The sequence below is a fragment of the Capricornis sumatraensis genome, chromosome 15, assembly GCF_032405125.1.
Source record: "Capricornis sumatraensis isolate serow.1 chromosome 15, serow.2, whole genome shotgun sequence".
Classification (NCBI taxonomy): Eukaryota; Metazoa; Chordata; class Mammalia; order Artiodactyla; family Bovidae; genus Capricornis; species Capricornis sumatraensis.
In genome coordinates, this window is record NC_091083.1 from 20,618,454 (window position 1) to 20,638,590 (window position 20,137).

At 39.4% G+C, this 20,137-nt stretch overlaps 1 protein-coding gene across 1 annotated transcript in view; it reads right to left on the bottom strand.

Annotated features, from left to right (window-relative positions):
- Window positions 1–20,137, bottom strand: part of LOC138091634 (ankyrin repeat domain-containing protein 26-like) — a 55,885-nt gene that overhangs the window by 22,457 nt on the left and 13,291 nt on the right. Inside the window, exons 5-12 of the mRNA XM_068987551.1 lie at window positions 19,760–19,827; window positions 16,913–16,946; window positions 15,794–15,893; window positions 14,257–14,353; window positions 12,025–12,122; window positions 11,377–11,406; window positions 11,210–11,282; window positions 1,217–1,290 (exon numbers count right to left, since the gene is read on the bottom strand). Coding sequence (XP_068843652.1) covers window positions 1,217–1,290; window positions 11,210–11,282; window positions 11,377–11,406; window positions 12,025–12,122; window positions 14,257–14,353; window positions 15,794–15,893; window positions 16,913–16,946; window positions 19,760–19,827 — 574 coding nt within the window. The remainder of the gene's footprint in view (window positions 1–1,216; window positions 1,291–11,209; window positions 11,283–11,376; window positions 11,407–12,024; window positions 12,123–14,256; window positions 14,354–15,793; window positions 15,894–16,912; window positions 16,947–19,759; window positions 19,828–20,137) is intronic.

The following is a 20,137-nucleotide window of genomic DNA, read 5'->3' on the forward strand; positions in this document are numbered from 1 at the left end:
CAGAAGATCACATGGTACATAGCTAAATGAGTTTCCCAATCCACATCAAAGACTGACAGAGACAGAATTAGATATTAGATTGATTGAAGGACAAAAGCCATGAAAATTGTTTCCCGAATTCCTATTACTGTGATGGCAGAAATAATCTAATTATATTTCTACACAATTACCTATTTAGATGACCCCACTTTATTCATAAGTGGAAAATCAAATGGACCAGATCATTAAGAGAAAAACCAAAGCAAGAGCAAATGAACCTCTACCTCTTTTGAAAGTTGAATTTTCTTTTTCCAAAGCCAGCAACTCTACTTGGAACATGTCTATTTCATTCTTAAATCTCTGCATATCCTTCTGTAATTCTTTATTTACATACACTTTGGATGCTCTGTGACTTTTTGGTGAAGAATTCCCATTTTCTAATTCGAGTTCCATGCTTTTATCCTTACTAGCACTACAATTATCCACATGCAGTGGCTTCTGGAACCAGTCCTGTATTGGTTTGCCTTTCTGATCAGTATTCGTAACAACAGCAGGAGTACCGTGACTTTTTATCTGAATAATGTGTTTCATCTTCCCGGAGCAGACAAGCCACAGACTAGACTGATGTGTCTGTCAGATGTCTAATTTCTGATTAGTAGGATTTTGCCTCATGTTTTGTGACATTTGCATATCAAACTCTTGGTCTTCTTTCACTTCAAATGTAACTACTGGGTCTGCTACCTTTTTATTTTCTGTATCATTATAAAAACTCTCCTCAATTTTGATAAACACATGTTCAATGTCTAGTTGATCATTTTCAATGTCTACTTTATTTTCAGTGAAGCAAAGCTTTGAAGATGACCAACAAGCATATCCCGGGGACCCAGAGTTTACAGACAATGGGAAAAATTTTCAAGACTGGTTCTTTTTGTTCAGGAAATGCTTGGAATACTAGAGACAAAGATACGCCAAATGCACCTTCTCCCTCACAATCAAGTATATTATTTGTCATATTAGGAGATATTTCCTTTTTGTTTACTCCTTCTTTAGGGTTATCACGTAGTGAATCTCCTCAGAACAAATGGTAATTTTGTATTTCTCACAAATTTCACCAAACTTCTGCTTTGACTCATTTGTGATGGGTTTTAACTTACCTTTCCATTCTAATTTGCCTTGTTTGATACACATTTTCTCATATAGTATTAAACCAGAAATTGAAATTTACAGTTTTACATACCTGTGAATGGTTATTTCCATCTCCATCAAGCTTTTCTTGTGCTTCCTCTGATATCATTTCCAAGTCTAGTTCTGCTGACAAATCTGTATGTTTAGTTAAAATTACTTAGAATGTTTAGATAAAAGACATAATCTTCATTTAAAACATAGATCTAAAACATTGTATCAAATGACAGATTAAGTCAATCTTAATCTTCAGCTGAATATCTACTTCTTTAAGAAATACTTCCAATGATCTAAAAATTTCAACCAAATCCTTTGGGAAATACCACATGTCACCAGGTTACAGGCACACAAACAGCTCAAAGATTCAGTCACAGATTCATCCAAACATCAGTGAACAAAACAATCAGAAACCAAACAAAATTTCAAAATACAGGACAGACATATAAAGTCACAATACATTCTCTTCTCTCTTTCATAATAGTACCTTTTTAACAACATGCCAAGCTTCAACTGCAACATTACTCATGGGTTACAAAGTTCCTCTTACTTTTTATGCTTTTATCAGTTCCTTCATCTGAAATGCTTCCCTGTACTCTTTTGACAAGTTACTTTTCATCTTTTAAGACTCAACCTGCTTTGTGAAATTGTCTTTGATTACAGCTATCTTTCCCCAGATAAAAACCTGTCTCTTTCCTTATAGCTACCTTAGTACTTTAAAGATTTTTCTAGTGTTATCTTTCTAGATTTTCCTAGTGATAGACACACTTCTGAACTGTAAATTATTTCCTCACACGTCAATCCTCTTGGCTCCTAAACTGCACAGGACAAGCTCTTAAAAATCACCTTGGTATAGACAGCCAACGGGAATTTGCTGTATGGCTCAGGAAACTCAAAGAGGATCTCTGTATCAACCTAGAGTGGTGGGATGGTGAGGGAGATGGGAGGGAGGTTCAAAAGGGAGGGGATATATGTGTACCTATGGCTGATTCATGCTGATGTTTGACAGAAAACAACAAAACTCTGTAAAGCAATTATCCTTCAATAAAGAAATAAATTTTTAAAAATCACCTTGGTATAAATAGTCTTTATTTCTTTTATTCAATGACTATTTCTCGGGTTTCTGCTCAGTACTAGATACTGTAGTTTAAAGAAAAATGTAGATAAAAGGTGTCAGGGATGGCTTTTCTGGAGATAATGCCTGAGCGGAGACTCCAAGGGAACAGAGGGCAGGAAAGGGAGAGCACCTAAGGCTGCAGCAAGACGGGGAGAGAAGCACACGCACGACAGGGTAGATAGCTGCCAAAGTACAGGGACAGGGACTACCGGAGATCCAGGCATCTGGCCCCACCACTTCGTGGGAGAGAGATGGGCAAACAATGGAAATGGGGACAGACTGCATTTTCTTGGGCTCGTAAATCACTGCAGATGGTGACTGCAGCCATGAAATTAAAAGACACTTGCTCCTTGGAAGAGAAGATATGACAAACTTTGACAGCATATTCAAAACCAGAGACATTACTTTGCCAACAAAGGTCTGTCTAGTCAAAGCTGTGGTTTTTCCAGTGGTCATGTGTGGATGTGAGAGTTGGACCATAAAGAAGACTGAACGCCAAAGAAATGATGCTTTTCAACTGTCGTGTTGGAGAAGACTCTTGAGAGTCCCTTGGACTGCAAGGAGACCCAACCAGTCAATCCTAAAGGAAATCAGTTCTGACTATTCATTGGAAGGACTGACGCTGATGCTAAAGCTCCACTACTTTGGCCACCTGATGTGAAGAACTGACTCACTGGATCCAAAGACCCTGATGGTGGGAAAGACTGAAGTCAGGAGGAGAAGGGGACAACAGAGGATGAGATGGTTAGATGGCATCACCGACTCCATAAACATGAGTTTGAGCAAGCTCCGGGAGATGGTGAAGGACAGGGAAGCCTGGTGTGCTGCAGTCCATGGGGTCACAGAGAGTCAGACACGACTGAGCGATTGTACAACAACAACAGAACAGGTGATGGGGCCTCAACAGAAGTTCAGAATTCCAGGGCAAAGGACAGAAAGAGAGAGATGGAGAGTCGCGCAGAAGTCAGATTATGAAAGCACCAATGGCGTTTTAAGAGGCCTAGACATTAACATGATTTAGAGTGCTTCATGGTCACGTGTGCTTTGAGATTGGTGACTAAACGCTCAGGGAGGGACGAAACTGAAGAGCACAGAAATAAAACGAGGAAGATGAACCTGAAGGCATTAACAGTGGGGAAAAAAAGGTGATGCAGACCTGAACTGAGGGAGTGTTTCCAGAAATATTTAGGATATAAAACTTTCAGGGTCTAATACAGAATAAATCTTTAAGAAACCAATATGTACAAATCCTGGGACTCTGATGGGGAAACAGTGGAAACTGTCAGACTTTATTTTTTGGGGCTCCAAAATCACTGCAGATGGTGACTGCAGTCATGAAATTCAAAGACGCTTACTCCTTGGAAGAAAAGTTATGACCAACCTAGATAGCATATTCAAAAGCAGAGACATTACTTTGCCAACAAAGGTCCGTCTAGTCAAGGCTATGGTTTTTCCAGTGGTCATGTATGGATGTGAGAGTTGGACTGTGAAGAAAGCTGAGCGCCGAAGAATTGATGCTTTTGAACTGTGGTGTTGGAGAAGACTCTTGAGAGTCCCTTGGACTGCAAGGAGATCCAACCAGTCCATTCTGAAGGAGATCAGCCCTGGGATTTCTTTGGAAGGAATGATGCTGAAGGTGAAACTCCAGTGCTTTGGCCACCTCATGCGAAGAGCTGACTCATTGGAAAAGACTTTGATGCTGGGAGGGATTGGGGGCAGGAGGAGAAGGGGACGACCGAGGATGAGATGGCTGGATGGCATCACTGACTCGATGGACGTGAATCTGAGTGAACTCCGGGAGTTGGTGATAGACAGGGAGGTCTGGCGTTCTGAGATTCATGGGGTCGCAAAGGGTCGGACACGACTGAGCGACTGAACTGAACTGAACTGGGACTCTGCTTGTTATTTTATAAAAGGTATCGACTGAGAAGAAAAACAACACGAACTGACTGAAGTTGCTTCTATTTATTTTGTAGTTTTCCAATTTCACACCGTCCAGTGTTGGAGGGACTCGTGTAGCCGTTTTATCTGAATCTGTGTTTCCTGGACTTACCAAGCTCACGGAGAAACAAGAGCAAATGACTCAGGTGTATAGATTTAATAAAAAAAAAAAAAAAAAAGACAAACACTTTGAGTTTAGAACTCGCAGTCACTATTCTAGGAGATAACTTAGAATCTTTTGTAAATGCAAAGGTGAGGATAGAAACAAAAGAACTACAGGAGTGTAAAAAGAAACAGTGTATGATTTCTTACCATAGCCCTGACCACATGACTGATTAAAGGCACTAAATTAATTAGTATTTATGAACAACATGTTATTAGATGTGGTTACTTAATAGACTGGGCATCTTGGTAGAAGCATAATTGACCTTCTGTATACTGCTTTTAATGATACAGCACTCCTTCAAACCAACATCCCTTGTGAACTCTGAATTCACTACAAATAATAAAACAAGTTGATATTATATGGACAGAGCTGAGAAGGAGGTACTATGTAGCAAATTTCCCATGAATCCCATTACCACTGGGAAAGCCAATTCTAAAATATATGAAGTCATAGAAAACACAAGAAATATTTTAATATTTGGTTTCAGAGCTGCTTTTGCAGTTATACTGAATATAATGATAACTAATACGAATTTAGAGCTATATAAAAATATCGCTACAAAGTCACATTTTGAGAAGGCAATCTCTGTCTACCTAGGTCTTCCAACTAGTCCCAGAGTTCTAAACATAATCCTGCCACTCACTCTCAGGTGTCTGCTAAATACTAGCCAAACTGAACTTACTTTCTCCTAACTCTCTTTATTATTTATTGTATTACTATGGTCAGAGGGAGAATGCAAACATCTTGCCAAGAGGTATTTATTGGTATTGGCTGTAGGTTCCATGAAAGGAGTCAGCACAAGGTAGATTTTGCCACAAAATCTCTAATTTGGAACCGTCAGAATGATGGGAAGGCCGTGCCCAGGTGGCGCACGGCTGAGTGCTCTGGGCTCCTGCATTACCTTGTTTGCTTTCTCCGTTTTCCGGCAGCTGAGACTGGCACAGGTCACAGAGCGTGGAATTCCCTACCAGAAACACTGCCGCAATATTCCTCTTTACTTTATCTGTGACGGCCATCTGCCCAAATTCTGCGCATGTTGACTGATTTTTGGTCATTGACTGTGACATCAATGGACACTGATCATCAGCTTTCAAATGCCCAGCTCTCTGACAAGCCTCAACCCTGAGGCTCAAAGCAGGAGAAGCCAAATCTGAAAAATGTGAGAACAAAGTCTCCATTTATTAGAATGTGAGCAAGAATACAACCCTAACTAACTTGTGCAAAGTCTTTCTTCAGAGAATCAGTTCCAAGTCCTCCGCTCCCCTCAGACCCACTAGTCCTTCCCAGCTTATTGTATCTTACATGTCACTGTCATGAAGAGACGTTAACTAGTGTATCTCATTTCTTCTGTTTTTTTAATTTTCTAGTATTACTTACTTTGATTCACTCAATTTCTATTACATAATCTGTATTCCATAAGAACTTTACTAATAATTATTTGTTTTCAACATACAAATATTTTATTAACAAAATATATGTCTAACTTATTTTACATTTAATTACGCCTTTAAATACTGTATGCTCTAGAGACCATGGTTTTTAAAAACACTTTTAATGAATGGTACTACTTTTATAAATGGTACAAACCTAGACAACATCAAAAAGCAAAGACATCACTTTGTCGACAAAGGTCCATACAGCCAAAGCCATGGTTTTTTCAGTATCGTGTACGGATGTGAGAGTTGGACCATAAAGAAGGCTGAGCACCGAAGAACTGATTCTTTCAAACTGTGGTGCTAGAGAAGACTCTTGAGAATTCCTTGGACAGCAAAGAGATCAAACCAGTCAATCCTAAGAGAAATCAACACCGAATGCTCATTGGATGAACTGATGCTGAAACTGAAGCTCCAAAACCTTGGGCACCTGATGTGAAGAGCCGATTCACTGGAAAAGACCCTGATGCTGGGAAAGATTGACAGCAGGAGGAGAAGGGGGAAGCAGAGGATGAGATGGTTGTATAGCATCGCTGATTCAACAGATGTGAACTTGGGCAAACTCCAGGAGATGGTGAGGCACAGGGAGGCCTAGCGTGCTGCAGTCAACGGGGTCACAAAGAGTTGGACACGATTAGCGACTGAACACCACCAACAACTGCTTTAATTACAATGAGACGGTCTTCTTCAAATGATCAGTATCTTCAGAACTGATTTTTTTAAGCCTTGAATAAACATCATAAACTTGTATAGGAAATCATAGCTTTGTAGGTCACTAATTGTTTCCACGTGAAAATAGGATAAGTTTAGGACCACACTGGATCCAAAGAGCACAGAGCACCATGAGGCAAAAATGAATGCAACATGGAAATATTTGCTTTTAAAAAAAAGGAACTGTCAGGTCTTAATTTCTTAAGAGAAGTCAAAGAAACAAGCAAGAAATGTAAAAGTGAAGCTTTAAATCCTGTGTCAGCACAAGGGCCCCTTTATCATTTCACATCCAACCATGTCAATGGTTTCAAATGATGGTTCCCAAGTGTGCCCTGAGAACCCCTGAAGTCCAGAGACCCATTGGGTCGGGGGTCTAAGAGGTCAAAACTATTTTCACAGTAACAGTAAACGTCACTTCCATTCTCATTCTGTTCTGAGTGCACAGTGGAGTTCTTCAGAGACAGCATATGTGATAGCAAAACTCTAATGACTAATGGAATCAGCCATTAGGACTGTGTGTGCCGTGCTTTATGTGTTCAGTTTCATCTTCCAGGAGTGTCTGGTGGAGGTGTGGGTCGGCAGTGGCCTGCTGCAGTGATCATGGGGACACTGAGAGCAACAGTGCAAGCACGGGACCTTTCGAAAGACCATTATCTTCACTATCTCCACCATAGGTTGGCCTCTAGGCCAAAAAACAGGGAGGGAACACGGCCCCGCCCACCAACAGAATATTGGATGAAAGATTGACTGAGTGTGGCCCCACCCATCAGAACAAGATCCTCAGTCAGTCTTTCCCATCTGGAAGCATCCATAAGCCTCTTATCCTTCTCTATCAGAGGGCAGATAGAATGAAAACCACAATCACAGAAAACTAACCAAACTGATCACAAGGACCATAGCCTTGTCTAACTCAATAAGACTCTGAGCCAACCAGTGTATGGCCACTCAAGATGGACGGGTCATGGTGGAGAGTTCTGACAGAATGTGGTCCACTGGAGAAGGGAATGGCAAGCCACTTCAGTATTCTTGCCTTGAGAGCCCAATGAACAGTATGATAAGGCAAAAAGACAGGACACTGAAAGAGAAACTCACCAGGTCGGTGGGTGCCCAATACGCTACTGGAGATCAGTGGAGAAATAACTCCAGAAAGAATGAAGAGACAGAGCCAAAGCGAAAACAATACCCAGTTGTGGATGGGACTGGTGATGGAAGTAAAGTCTGATGCTGTAAAGAGCAATATTGCATAGGAACCTGGAAAGTTAGGTCCATGAATCAAGGCAAATGGGTCAAACAGGAGATGGCAAGAGTGAACATCAGCATTTTAGGAATCAGTGAATAAAATGGACTAGAATGGGTGAATTTAACTCAGATGACCATTATATCTACTACAGTGGGCAAGAATCCCTTAAAAGAAATGGAGTAGTCATCACATTCAACAAAAGAGTCTGAAATGCAGTACTTGGATGCAATCTTAAAAACAACAGAATGATGTCTGTTAGTTTCCAAGGCAAACCATTCAATATCATAGTAATCCAAGTCTATGCCCTGACTACTAATACTGAAGAAGCTGAAGTTGAACAGTTTTATGAAGACCTACAAAACCTTCTAGAACTAACACCTAAAAATGATGTCCTTTTCATTGTAGGGGACTGGAACTCAAAAGTAGGAAGTCAAGAGATACCTGGAGTAACAGGCAAATTTGGCCTTGCAGTACAAATTGAAGCAGGGTAAAGACTAACAGAGCTTTGCCAAGAGAAACCATTAGCCATAGCAAAGACCCTCTTCTAACAGCACAAAAGAAGACTCTACACATGGACATCACCAGATGGTCAATACCTAAATCAGGCTGATTATATTCTTTGCAGCCAAAGATAGAGAAGCTCTATATAGTTAGCAAAAAGAAGACGGGAGCTGATTGTGGCTCAGATCATGAAATCCTTATTGCCAAATTCAGACTAAAATTGAAGAAACTAGAGAAAACCACTAGACCATTCAGGTATGACCTAAATCAAATTCCTTAGGATTATACAATAGAAGTGACAAATAGACTCCAAGGGATTAGATCTGATAGACAGAGTGCCTGAAGAACTATAGATGGAGGTTCGTGACATTGTACAGGAGGCAGTAACTAAGACCATCCCCAAGAAGAAATGCAAAAAGGCAAAATGGTTGCCTGAGGAGTCCTTACAAATAGCTGAGAAAAGAAGAGAAGCTAAAGGCAAAGGAGAAAAGGAAAGATATAACCATTTGAATGCAGAGTTCCAAAGAATATCAGGAGAGAAAAGAAAGCCTTCCTCAGTGATCAGTGCAAAGAAATAGAGGAAAACAACAGAATGGGAAAGACTAGAAATCTCTTCAAGAAAATCAGAGATACTAAGGGACCATTTCATGTAAAGGTGAGCACAATAAAGGATAGAAATGGTACCTAACAGAAGCAGAAGATATTAAGAAGAGGTGGCAAGAATACACAGCAGAACTGTACAAAAAAAGATCTTCATGGCCCAGAGAAGCACCATGGTATGATCACTCTCCTAGGGCAAGACATAATGGAATCCAAAGTCAAGTGTGCTTTAGGAAGCATCACTGCAAAAAAAGCTAGTGGAGGTGATGGAATTCCTATTGAGCTATTTCAAATCCTAAAAGATGATGCTGTGAAAATTTGGAAAACTCAGCAGTGGCCACAGGACTGGAAAAGGTCAGTTTTCATTCCAATCCCAAAGAAAGGCAATGCAAAAAAATGCTCAAACTATTGCACAGTTGCACTCATCTCACATGCTAGTAAAGTAATGCTCAAAATTCTCCAGGCCAGGCTTCAGCAATACGTGAACCATGAACTTCCAGATGTTCACACTGGATTTAGAAAAGGCAGAGGTACCAGAGATCAAATTGCCAACATCCATTGGATCATCAAAAAAGCAAGAGTGTTCCAGAAAAACATCTTCTTCTGCTTTATTGACTATGCCAAAGCTTTTGACTGTGTGGATCACAACAAACTGGAAAATTCTTAAAAGAGATGGAAACACCAGACTGCCTGACCTGCCTCCTGAGACATCTGTATACAGGTCAAGAAGCAACAATTAGAACTGGACATGGAACAACAGACTGATTCCAAATAGGGAAAGGAGTACGTCAAGGCTGTATATTGTCACCCTGATTATTTAGCTTGTATGCAAAGTACATCATGCGAAATGCTGGGCTGGATGAAGCAAAAGCTGGAATTAAGATTGCCGGGAGAAATATCAATAACCTCAGATATGCAGATGACACCAACCTTATGGTAAAAAGCGAAGAACTAAAGGGCCTCTTGATGAAAGTGAAAGTGGAGAGTGAAAAAGCTGGCTTCAAACTCAACATTCAGAAAACTAAGATCATGGCATCTGGTCCCATCACTTCATGGCAAAAAGATGAGGAAACAATGGAGACAGTGACTAGCTATATTTTCTTGGGCTCCAAAATCACTGCAGATGGTAACTGCAGCCATGAAATTAAAAGATGCTTATTCCTTGGAAGAAAAGTTATGACCAACCTAGACAGCATATTAAAAAGCAGAGACATTTTTTTGCCAGTATCAATCCATCTAGTTAAAGCTCTGGTTTTTCCAGTAGTCATATATGGATGTGAGAGCTGGACTATAAAGAAAACTGAGCACCAAAGAATTGATGCTAAAAAAAAAAAAAAAAAAAAAGAATTGATGCTTTTGAATTGTGATGTTGGAGAAGACTCTTGAGAGTCCCTTGGATTGCAAGGAGATCAAACCAGTCAATTCTAAAGGAAATCAGTCCTGAATATTCACTGGAAAGATTGATGCTGAGGCTGAAACTCCAATACTTTGGCCATCTGATGTGAAGAACCAATTCATTTGAAAAGACCGTGATGCTGGGAAAGATTGAAGGCTGGAGGAGAAGGGGAAGACACAGTATGAGATGGTTGGATGCCATCACCAACTCGACGGACACGAGTTTGTGTAAGCTCCAGGTGTTGCTGATGGACAGGGAAGCCTGATGTGCTGCAGTCCACAGGGTCACAAAGAGCCGGACATGACTGAGAGACTGAACTGAACTCCAATAGACTGAACATCAATAGACAAAAACAAAAGCTCCTTGGAATTCTCAATAATTTTTAATTATTAAAAGTATAAAAGCATCCTAAAGCCAAAAACTTTCAGAATCACTGTTTTAAAATGTCATCAAATAGTCATTAAAGTATGATTACTTCCCCTACTTTCAATAATCAAAGACACCATAAACTCACATACACAAACACACACACACACTGTCTGCTAACCAAAACATCTGGTAACAACACTAAAATGAAAGTGAAGCTTTACTCTAGGTAAAGGTCATAGCTCAAGTAAGCATTTTTGGGCAATGGAAAAATCTTAGAGTCTAATAATTAATCTCTGAGAATTCCTGAGAAGCACAGAGGTTCCAAACTGAGAACTTCAGGGTATCAAAACATATACGGAAACATACTGAGTTCAAGGTTACATTTCAAAAATTTCTTGTTTTTATGCTTGTACCTATCTTTTTTTTTCAAAACACGGATACCAACAATAACATTTGGATTATGTATGTCAAATCCTTCAATTAAATTTGCAAAAAGAAGTTAGGACTATGAAGACTTAGCATTTCAAATATTCCAGTGTCCCTCTTTCCAGAGTTAAGTGTGTATTGCAAAATTTACCTGAACTGGATGTTTGTAAATCCTTCATTCCGACTGTTTTACTAGGAACAGAATCTTTCACTAAGACTGCAGGCTGAATGGGTTTGGAAACAAGTTGATTTATAAATAATGTACATATGATACAATCCACAGTTCATAATTCAAGATAAAAACATAAACGTTTTTACCTTCACATTAGGACATTTCCCAGGAGAATCTAAAAGGCAAAAGGGACACAGAGTTAATTTCATGTAAACATGAAAGCCAGCTGTACATCAGGCAGAGTTAGGACTCAGCAGAATCCTTGCACTCAGCCTTGGCAGTGAATACATTCAGTTTTAGTGTCTTGATTTTAGGGGTATGTTAGGATACCAGCAAAACAGACATAGGAATCCACAATGGATAGTGAAGAAAAAATAGAAATACAGGTTTAACAAAACATGCAGTTAAGATTTCAAAAGTAACATTACGTTTTCAATGAATTTATAAAATATTAAAGTGCACACAGACCAATGTGAACCTGCCGACTGATGAGGAGAAAAGTGATCTTAATCAGAGGAGCAAACCATGACCCCAAGAAGATAAACATGAAAGCTGATGGTAAAATGCACCAGTATATCTTGAATGCAATATAGCAGCTATCATTTACACCATTATACTACAAGTATTTATCATTTTCTTCGATCTGCCCAGTCATTTAAGAAGTACACAGTGGGATGACAGTTCACTGGAAGGTATAGTTCATTTCTCATCGGAGAAAGAGTAATGAACTGATTACCCTGGATATACACTTGTAGATAAATGGCTCATAAAAATATTCATTATTTTTCCATATCCATGTGGGCTACTGGCATGTCTACATGTCTTGGCTCCTCTAGTTGGGCCATCTTAAAGTTTCTCAATCCACTCACAGAAGAAGGTATATAAAACACATCTAGGAAATAATGTATAATAAATTCTCAATATTGAAATACAATTATCAAAAAGGAAATAATAAATTTAATTGCCACAGAATGATTAGATATTGAAAATCTTGCATGTTTTAAAACCAGTATAGTACTTATTAAAAATATTTCTAGCATTTAGGGAATGAACCCTATTAACCTGTTTTGTTTCAAAACTTAGTTTGGTTTGATACATCAAGCTAATGTTTCAAAGGATTTCTACAAAACAACTTTTAAAAAATCAGCTATCTTAAAAAGAAAAAAGTCAGGGTCTCCATATTCAAATTAATCTAATTTGAATAACAAATACCAATACAACACATATCTTTGATGCCTGAGAGTTACTTGGAGTGGCTGGAGTTTCCCCCACTTCTAGCACCCCCTCCTACCTCCAGTATTCTCTGGAGCAACAATGATCTTATCTCTTTTCAGCGCAAATACACTGAAGCCATTTAGAAGGAGTTCTCTCAAGTTTCCTCATCAACTCCAAACTCACCTCCCTAAGGCCCACTTTCCTCCCTTCATCCTTTCACTAGATTCTCTCCTATCCAAAGGGTAGTAATCTCTGGATCTGTGGTCTTAATTCTTCCCCCTTTACATTCTTTCTATGGACCATCCCCACCACTTCTTTTTCCCTCTTTGCTTAGCAATGGTATCTTACACCTATAATCGCGACTACGACTTTTTGCTTCCCTCTGGCTATAGACACACTCAGAAAGAAAAACATAATAATGCTTTTCCTTGATCCTGTTATGTCCTGTACTATCCAATGTTCTCCCAGACTTCTCTAAATGCAAGGCTACACCCTTGCTACTCGGAGAGCTTGTCAGAAACACAGATTCTCAGACCTCCTGCTCAGCATGTGCACTTCACACAAGGTCCAAAGGCGACTAATTAAACTTTGAGAAACTCTGGTCTATACGGAGTCTGTTTCTACATTAAAAGTGAAAGTGAAAGTCACTCAGTCATGTCCAATTCTCTAGGCTATACTGGAATGGGTAGCCTTTCCCTTTTCCAGGGGATCTTCCCAACCCAGGGATTGAACTCAGGTCTCCTTCATTGCAGGTGGATTCTTTACCAGCTGAGCCACAAGGGAAGCCAGAGAATACTGGAGTGGGTAACCTATCCCTTTTCCAGAGGATCTTCCTGACCTAGGAATCAAACCAGGGTCTCCTGCATTGCAGGCGGATTCTTTACCAACTGAGCTAACAGAGACGTCAACTTAATTTATTCTCCTGAAATCTTAGCCTCAACTTCCTCACTCTAACACTTCCCCCCAGAGTGAAACTGCATTACAAGTGGGAAGCTTTCCAGTGGACTATCAGGCTGTAGGTTACTTGATCTCCGTATCACGGCCCCTGCTCGCTCCTTCTTTCTAGTTCTCTTTCGTTGGCCTATGTGATACCATCCTATAAAGCAGCAACATTTCGTATGACTCCAATCTGCAAACATTTACAGCTGAGCACCTATGCTGGTGCTCCTCCACAGAGGATAACACACAGCTCTGCACGCCCAGGGACCGCAATCCTGAATGCCTCCCTAACAACGAGGAAAACAGGAAGAGGGGGAAAACTGCTGTCCTTCTCTGACAAGTTTTGGTGCTGGAAGCTCACTTCAAATGCATCGTCCATGTCAAATACTCTCCCTTTATCTGGAGACCTTCACTACTTATTGCCCCCTCCCCCACAGACCTGTGCTTCCTTTCCTTCATTTCCTCCCTGTACCCTCTGCCTCACTCATCCTTCATTCCCTCTTGCCTCTTATTTCTTGACCTTCCTTAGGCTGCACAGTATCTTGAAACAGAACTAATAATTTTGCAGGGGTGGGGTCATGTGTCACATGGCATCTTAGTTCCCTTACCAGGGATCGAACCTGCACCCCCTGCATTGGAGAGTCTTAACCATTGGATTCTGAAGGAAGTCTAGGAACTAATAACTGAGTCCTTAAACTGGATTCTCAATGTAATCTGTGGCTGCAACCTGATAAAATACATAATTTCCCTCCTCCTCTTTCTCCTCACTATGTCTCTGACAGGTGATTTTCTTCGGTGATTAGAACATATCAGCAATCCCATTTTAATTCAACGTTTTGTCAAATGACTTTTCTATAAAATACAGTTCTTACCTTCTACTTGTCCATGTACTGTCTTTTTTCCTCTTGGACCAGCAGCTCCAGATAAACAATCCACATACTTCTCTGGAAGGCTCTCAGAGATACTCTGCTAAAATTAATGTTAATAATGAGTTGCATGAAGATTTCCTAATCCCTTTTGAAGAAAATACCCTACTTTTAAAAACTGCCTACTTTGAACCCAGTTAAGACAGGTTTTGCCAAGATCCCATAGCTGCTAAGTGACAGAAACTGGTTTCAGAATTCTGAGAAGAATGTATGGCTTGAAAAGAAATATTTAATAGAATACAAGATGGGGCTAAAAAGAAGGTCAACAACTTTTAATCTAAAATTCTCAGCTCACAATCGGAGGACACTGAAAAATATAGTGTAATCTTTTTTTTTTAATCACATATTTCTTATTTATTTCCATGCTATGCAGGACCTCATTCCTCAACATAACTCAAGTGAACTTCTACATCCTAAATATTAAAAAGGGAATATAAAAATAAGTCATATTTTCAGAATTCGGATTTAACAGATATATTATGTATGGTATATTACCTGTAACATTCTATACAATTCCATTTGTCTCTTCACTAATTCACATTCAAAAACTATTAAAACGGCTCTTACATTCACGACCTATGCTACACGCTCCAGGAGGTGCACACTGTTTTCTGAAATTCACTCATTTATACTGATACAGGGTCTATAAGATGAATATTTAAATGAGAATAATACAAAATCTCTGAATTCTGAAGTTTCAGAATATGACATAAGGACTTTGAGTAGGTTTTTTAAAAACTAAAATAGAAAAATAAATCTGATGTTGTAAGTTTTATCCTACAGTTATTAAAAGTCTCTGCTCCTACAGCTGGTTATTATTTTAGGCAAAACATGTATTCTTCAATGAGATGAAGAGTTGGGAATATCCTCTTAATGGAATGCTTTAGAAAACACAGGAGAATCCCTTTATAATATGGATTTTGAGAAACAGAATTTTAATTTCTAAATCTCATCATATCAACAATTATTTTAGTCTTAATGCAGAGCCAAAACAAAACAGAGAAAAAAAAATTTAAAAAACTACCCTCTTAACAACTCTAAAAAACCAAAATAAAGTGTCCGGGGGTGGGGGTCGGAAACTAGGTGATATAGGCTATATAGTTTTGGAACTGAAAGGCTCCAGGAAGATTCCACGGTCATTACAATGTCCACTAAAGGTATCATTATGAGTATTACATAAGTCATGTCCTTATGGTTTAAAATTCACAGTAAGACTCTTTATCCTTGACCAAATTTCTTATTTCCTCCACTGTGGGAAAGCTTTTCCCGATACAATTTTTCTGTCACTATGTATTTTTCAGCCCATTTTTTCCTTCACTCCACCTTCCGTATTTACCAAAGTAAAAAAAAAAAAATCAACTAGTCATATGTTTATAAAATAGTTTGCTCTGACCAATTTTCCACTGCAAACATAAAACAGTGAGAGGGACACCACTGCTGAATTTTAAAGAGTAAATGCTACATGAAACTAAATTCAGAGCACAAAAACTAATTTCACAACAGAACACTTTACCTTGGTTTCAAAATCTAAGCCTTCATCATTTGATATAAGCCATAAATCATCACCAGGTTTGCTGGAAAACCTTTACAGCAAAAACAGACCACAACAATGAGTGAAAACATTTTTAAAAAAAAAACATATTTTGATGTGGACCATTTTTAAAGTCTTTATTGAATTTGTTGCCATGTTGGTTCTGTTTTGTATTTTGGCTTTTTGGCCCCAAGGCATGTGGGATCTTAGCTCCCCCAACCAGGGATTGAACCCACACCCCCTGCATTGGAAGGAGAAGTCTTACTAACCGTCTTAACCACTGCACCAAAGGGAAGTCTCCAAAACAGTCTTTAGTTACACCTGTTTCTGCTTCTATCTTTCCCAATCTATGAAATATCTAGTTAAGGCTCATTCTTAGTTTCCTTAACAAAGAGTGACAGCCGATATACTGGCAGAGCCTGAAAATAATTTGATTTCACCAAGTCCTAATCGGTGACCTTAAAATCCAATTGATGGACTGACATAACTTTTGTTTCCCCAAACTGGAATAAACCTGATGACTTAAAGTGGAAGGATATGCTGCTCCTTCTCCACTGTCTGTCCCTGGTTCAGAGACTAACCTGTGTCCATCAAAAATGGCAGTCTTGGTTCTTCAGTAGGGGAAACACTTATTGAGAAGGCCCCACTTCTCCCCTTTACTCTAAAGGGAGTACAGGAGTTCCCCACAATGTCTAAAACTTAAAATGGACACAAGTCAAAGAACTACATTATATCTTTAGTTTATATGCTACATGGGTACTTCTCAATCTTTGCTGAGGGACACAAGAGTGGGCATGGGAAACAGGCAGGCCAGCTGTCAAATCACAGGTCAACTCATTTTAACCATGGAATCACGGGTCAGTTCATCAACCTCTGAACCACAGGTGGCTAATTAAGTAAAAGTAGGACACAGCTACTTTACAAAGCGGCTGTGATGACTCAGTGAGGTCACAAATGTTAAGCACGTAATGCAGTGTCTAACCCAGAGGAGAACGTTCAACAAACATTAGTTTCTCTTCCCTGTGTTCCCTTACTTAAACATACAATTTTAAAACATCCATAAAATCCTACCTGCTTAAAGAGTCTTCTTCAGAATTCTCATCCACTATTAAAGAAAAAAGTAAGACATTTAAATTAACAAAAGAAAAGTATAGAATATTAAAACCTCAAGACTGATGCTCTGCTTGAAAGTATTCCTTTGGGAGCACACCTGGAGACCACACTAGAGGGAATGGTGATTGTACTATACTCGCAGGCCATTAATGCCTAAGACTCACTCCTCTCCTTTATATCATCAAATGCAAAACAAAAAAAAAGAAGAAAGAAGGGCTGTTTACAATGACCATACTCCTAACCAAACTCTAGAAGACTGACACAAAGTTATACTACACCATTAATAGAATCAGCACTATAAATTGACACTAGCATGCTTAAACAGCACAGGATTTCTGGACTTCCATCGCCTGGAGCAGTGAACAGAGCCTACAGGTGTCTTGCTGGGACACAACACAACTTCCCTGGCTCTTCAGTTCAGGATGAAAACGCCCTCTCACAGGGAAGCTTGGTCTACAGGCACTGAACTTCAGAGCGTGGTAAAATATAGGAAACAAAGTCTTCCTGGCCCTCTTTCCGGATGCAAGAGAAGTAGGAAAGATGTAGCGATTCCAGATTTAGAAAGAATAATCTCTTCAAAGGGAGGTGGGGGAGGGTAAATGGGTAAAAGGGGTCAACAGGGTGGTGAGGATGGGGACTAGACTTGCAGTGGTGAGCAGGCAGTCGGGCGCACAGAAGCTGAACTTTTAAAAAAAGTTTCAAATATATATATATGTATATATATATATATACACACACATACACTAATATATTTAAAAAGAATCTCTTGAGACTATGTCCTTCCACTGCTCAAAAGTATCTGAACCACACAGAGCAGGATGATCCAAACAGTCCTGTGTACTAGTGAGGGGTATCATTATATCAATCCTCCCCATTATATGGCAAATGTTGACAGAAATCACGCTTCTTCAGGTTGGAAGGCATACATCATCAGATCCGAAGCTGATGAACAAGGGGAGGGATGGAAGGAAGGAGGGGGTGATGGACTCTGGTGCTGTTGGACAACATTTCACACGTGTCGTCTTGATCTGATGCTGGAGGGATGACTCACGTGCAGTGACTTCACGGGGAGAGGAGTCCTGGTAGCTCGCGCCTGGAGGGCAGGGGCAGTGATTTTTAAATGTTTGCACTCTGTGACATCAGAACAATGCTTAGTACATAAAAGACATTTGACAGTTATCTGTTTAGTGAACAAATGGACAAATAAATAAGCATGTTTTCTTTGAAAATTTTGTTTAGAAAAATACAGAAAGTAACCAGGGACAACTCTATTCTGAGCATATCGAAAACCAAGACTCTATGTCATCTCTGTATCGCCTCTGACATATTAAACCAACCTACAGTTCTTTGATGGAACTGTATGTTTCGTCACCAAGCCGCGCCCAACTCTTGTGACCCCCATGGACTACAGCTCACCAAGCTCTTCTGTCCATGGGATTTCCCAGCAAGAATACTGCAGTGGGTGGCCATTTCCTTTTCCAGGGGATATTCCCGACCCACGGATTGAACCCATAACTTCTGCACTGCCAGGCAGATTCTTTACTAACCACTGAGCCACCCTTTGATTAGATAGAGGTTTACTAAGGTAAAGGTGTCCTCAGACAGCTTGTTCAATGTGTTAAACGCCACCAGGAGGGGACCTAACTCTGTTTTTGTTAATGTGAAGCCTTCTTAGTGCTTTTACTAGAAACTGCAGAGTCCCAAGTTCATCTATCTGAATATCTATTATGATAATCTTTTAACTGATGGCAAGAGAACATCTTGTTCTTTCAAAACTATACTGTTGTGACAATTATCCAACACAGAAGTAAACATTTGGTCCTAATGAAGTCAACCTATCTCACTCTTTTTGGATCTGTAAGGAATGAAGTTGGTAATAGAAACCTTGTTGGTACAATAGGCAAAACAACTGGTTCTCAACCAGGCATTGCTTTTCTGCCTTCTGTACTATTGGTAAGTATCTTTCAAAAATAATCTCTCACTGGCATGCTGCACACTGGCTCAGCTTTGCAGTTCTTATTGTTTATCATTTCTTAGCCTACCAGGAAGGGATTATTGAAGTTCCCAGTTTTAATGATGGTAACTTTTTTAGTGAGACTAATCACTACACAGTAACTAATAACTATTCATTCACTAAATGTAAACCATTTGTAAAAGTTAAAGTTCACTTTTATAAGAAGTCTAATTTGCTATAATATGATTATAGATGAAATATACATCATACTAATGTAAAATTTTTTTTTCTTATTTATACAAAGATCTAATGTAGGGCCATAATAAATACATGAATTTCTTTTCAGACAATACTGTCTCTGATTTTAAACTACCAACAATTAACTTCTTAAACAATTCTGAATACTAGACTATTAATAAATTAATTAAAAAAATAAAATACACATCCTGCTGCTGCTGCTGCTCAGTTGCTGCTCAGTCGCTTCAGTTGTGTCCAACTCTGTGCGACCCCATACACGGCAGCCTACCAGGCTCCCTCGTCCCTGGGATCCTGCAGGCAAGAACCCTGGAGTGGGCTGCCATTTCCTTCTCCAATGCATGAAAGTGAAAAGGGAAAGTGAAGTCGCTCAGTTGTGTCCGACTCCTAGCGACCCCATGGACTGCAGCCTACCAGGCTCCTCCGTCCATGGGATTTTCCAGGCAAAAGTACTGGAGTGGGGTGCCACTGCCTTCTCCGGAATACACATGCAATTTACACTAACTTTTTCATAGTTCTTGCATTATTGAAACTTCCTCACTCCTACTTTTTCTATGGTAGAATCACCAAGGGTAACTCTTTAGCAGATGACATACCTGGCTTGCTATTTTCAAGAGGAGTTTTAGGTCTCTCTTCTTTATATTCAGAAATCATTTGGCGAATGCTATGCATTAAAAATGTAATAAATAATATTTTAACACTAATATGAAAAACAACTATCAAATTCTTAATCATATCAGACAAGGTCAGAGATGGTATCAAAACTTCAATTCTCCCATACATTTCAAGTTTCTAAGTTTTACAAACTTTTATTTAGCATGTATTTAAAGGAGAAAGAAAAGGAAGATGAAGTAGTCATGAACTGAGGGCAGTATAGCTCCATTAATTAACTAGATTTAGCCTGGCATATGAAAACTCTCTTGAACTTGGAAATCCTAGCTCTGTAACCAGCTGCTCTTTGCTCCTAGTTAAGT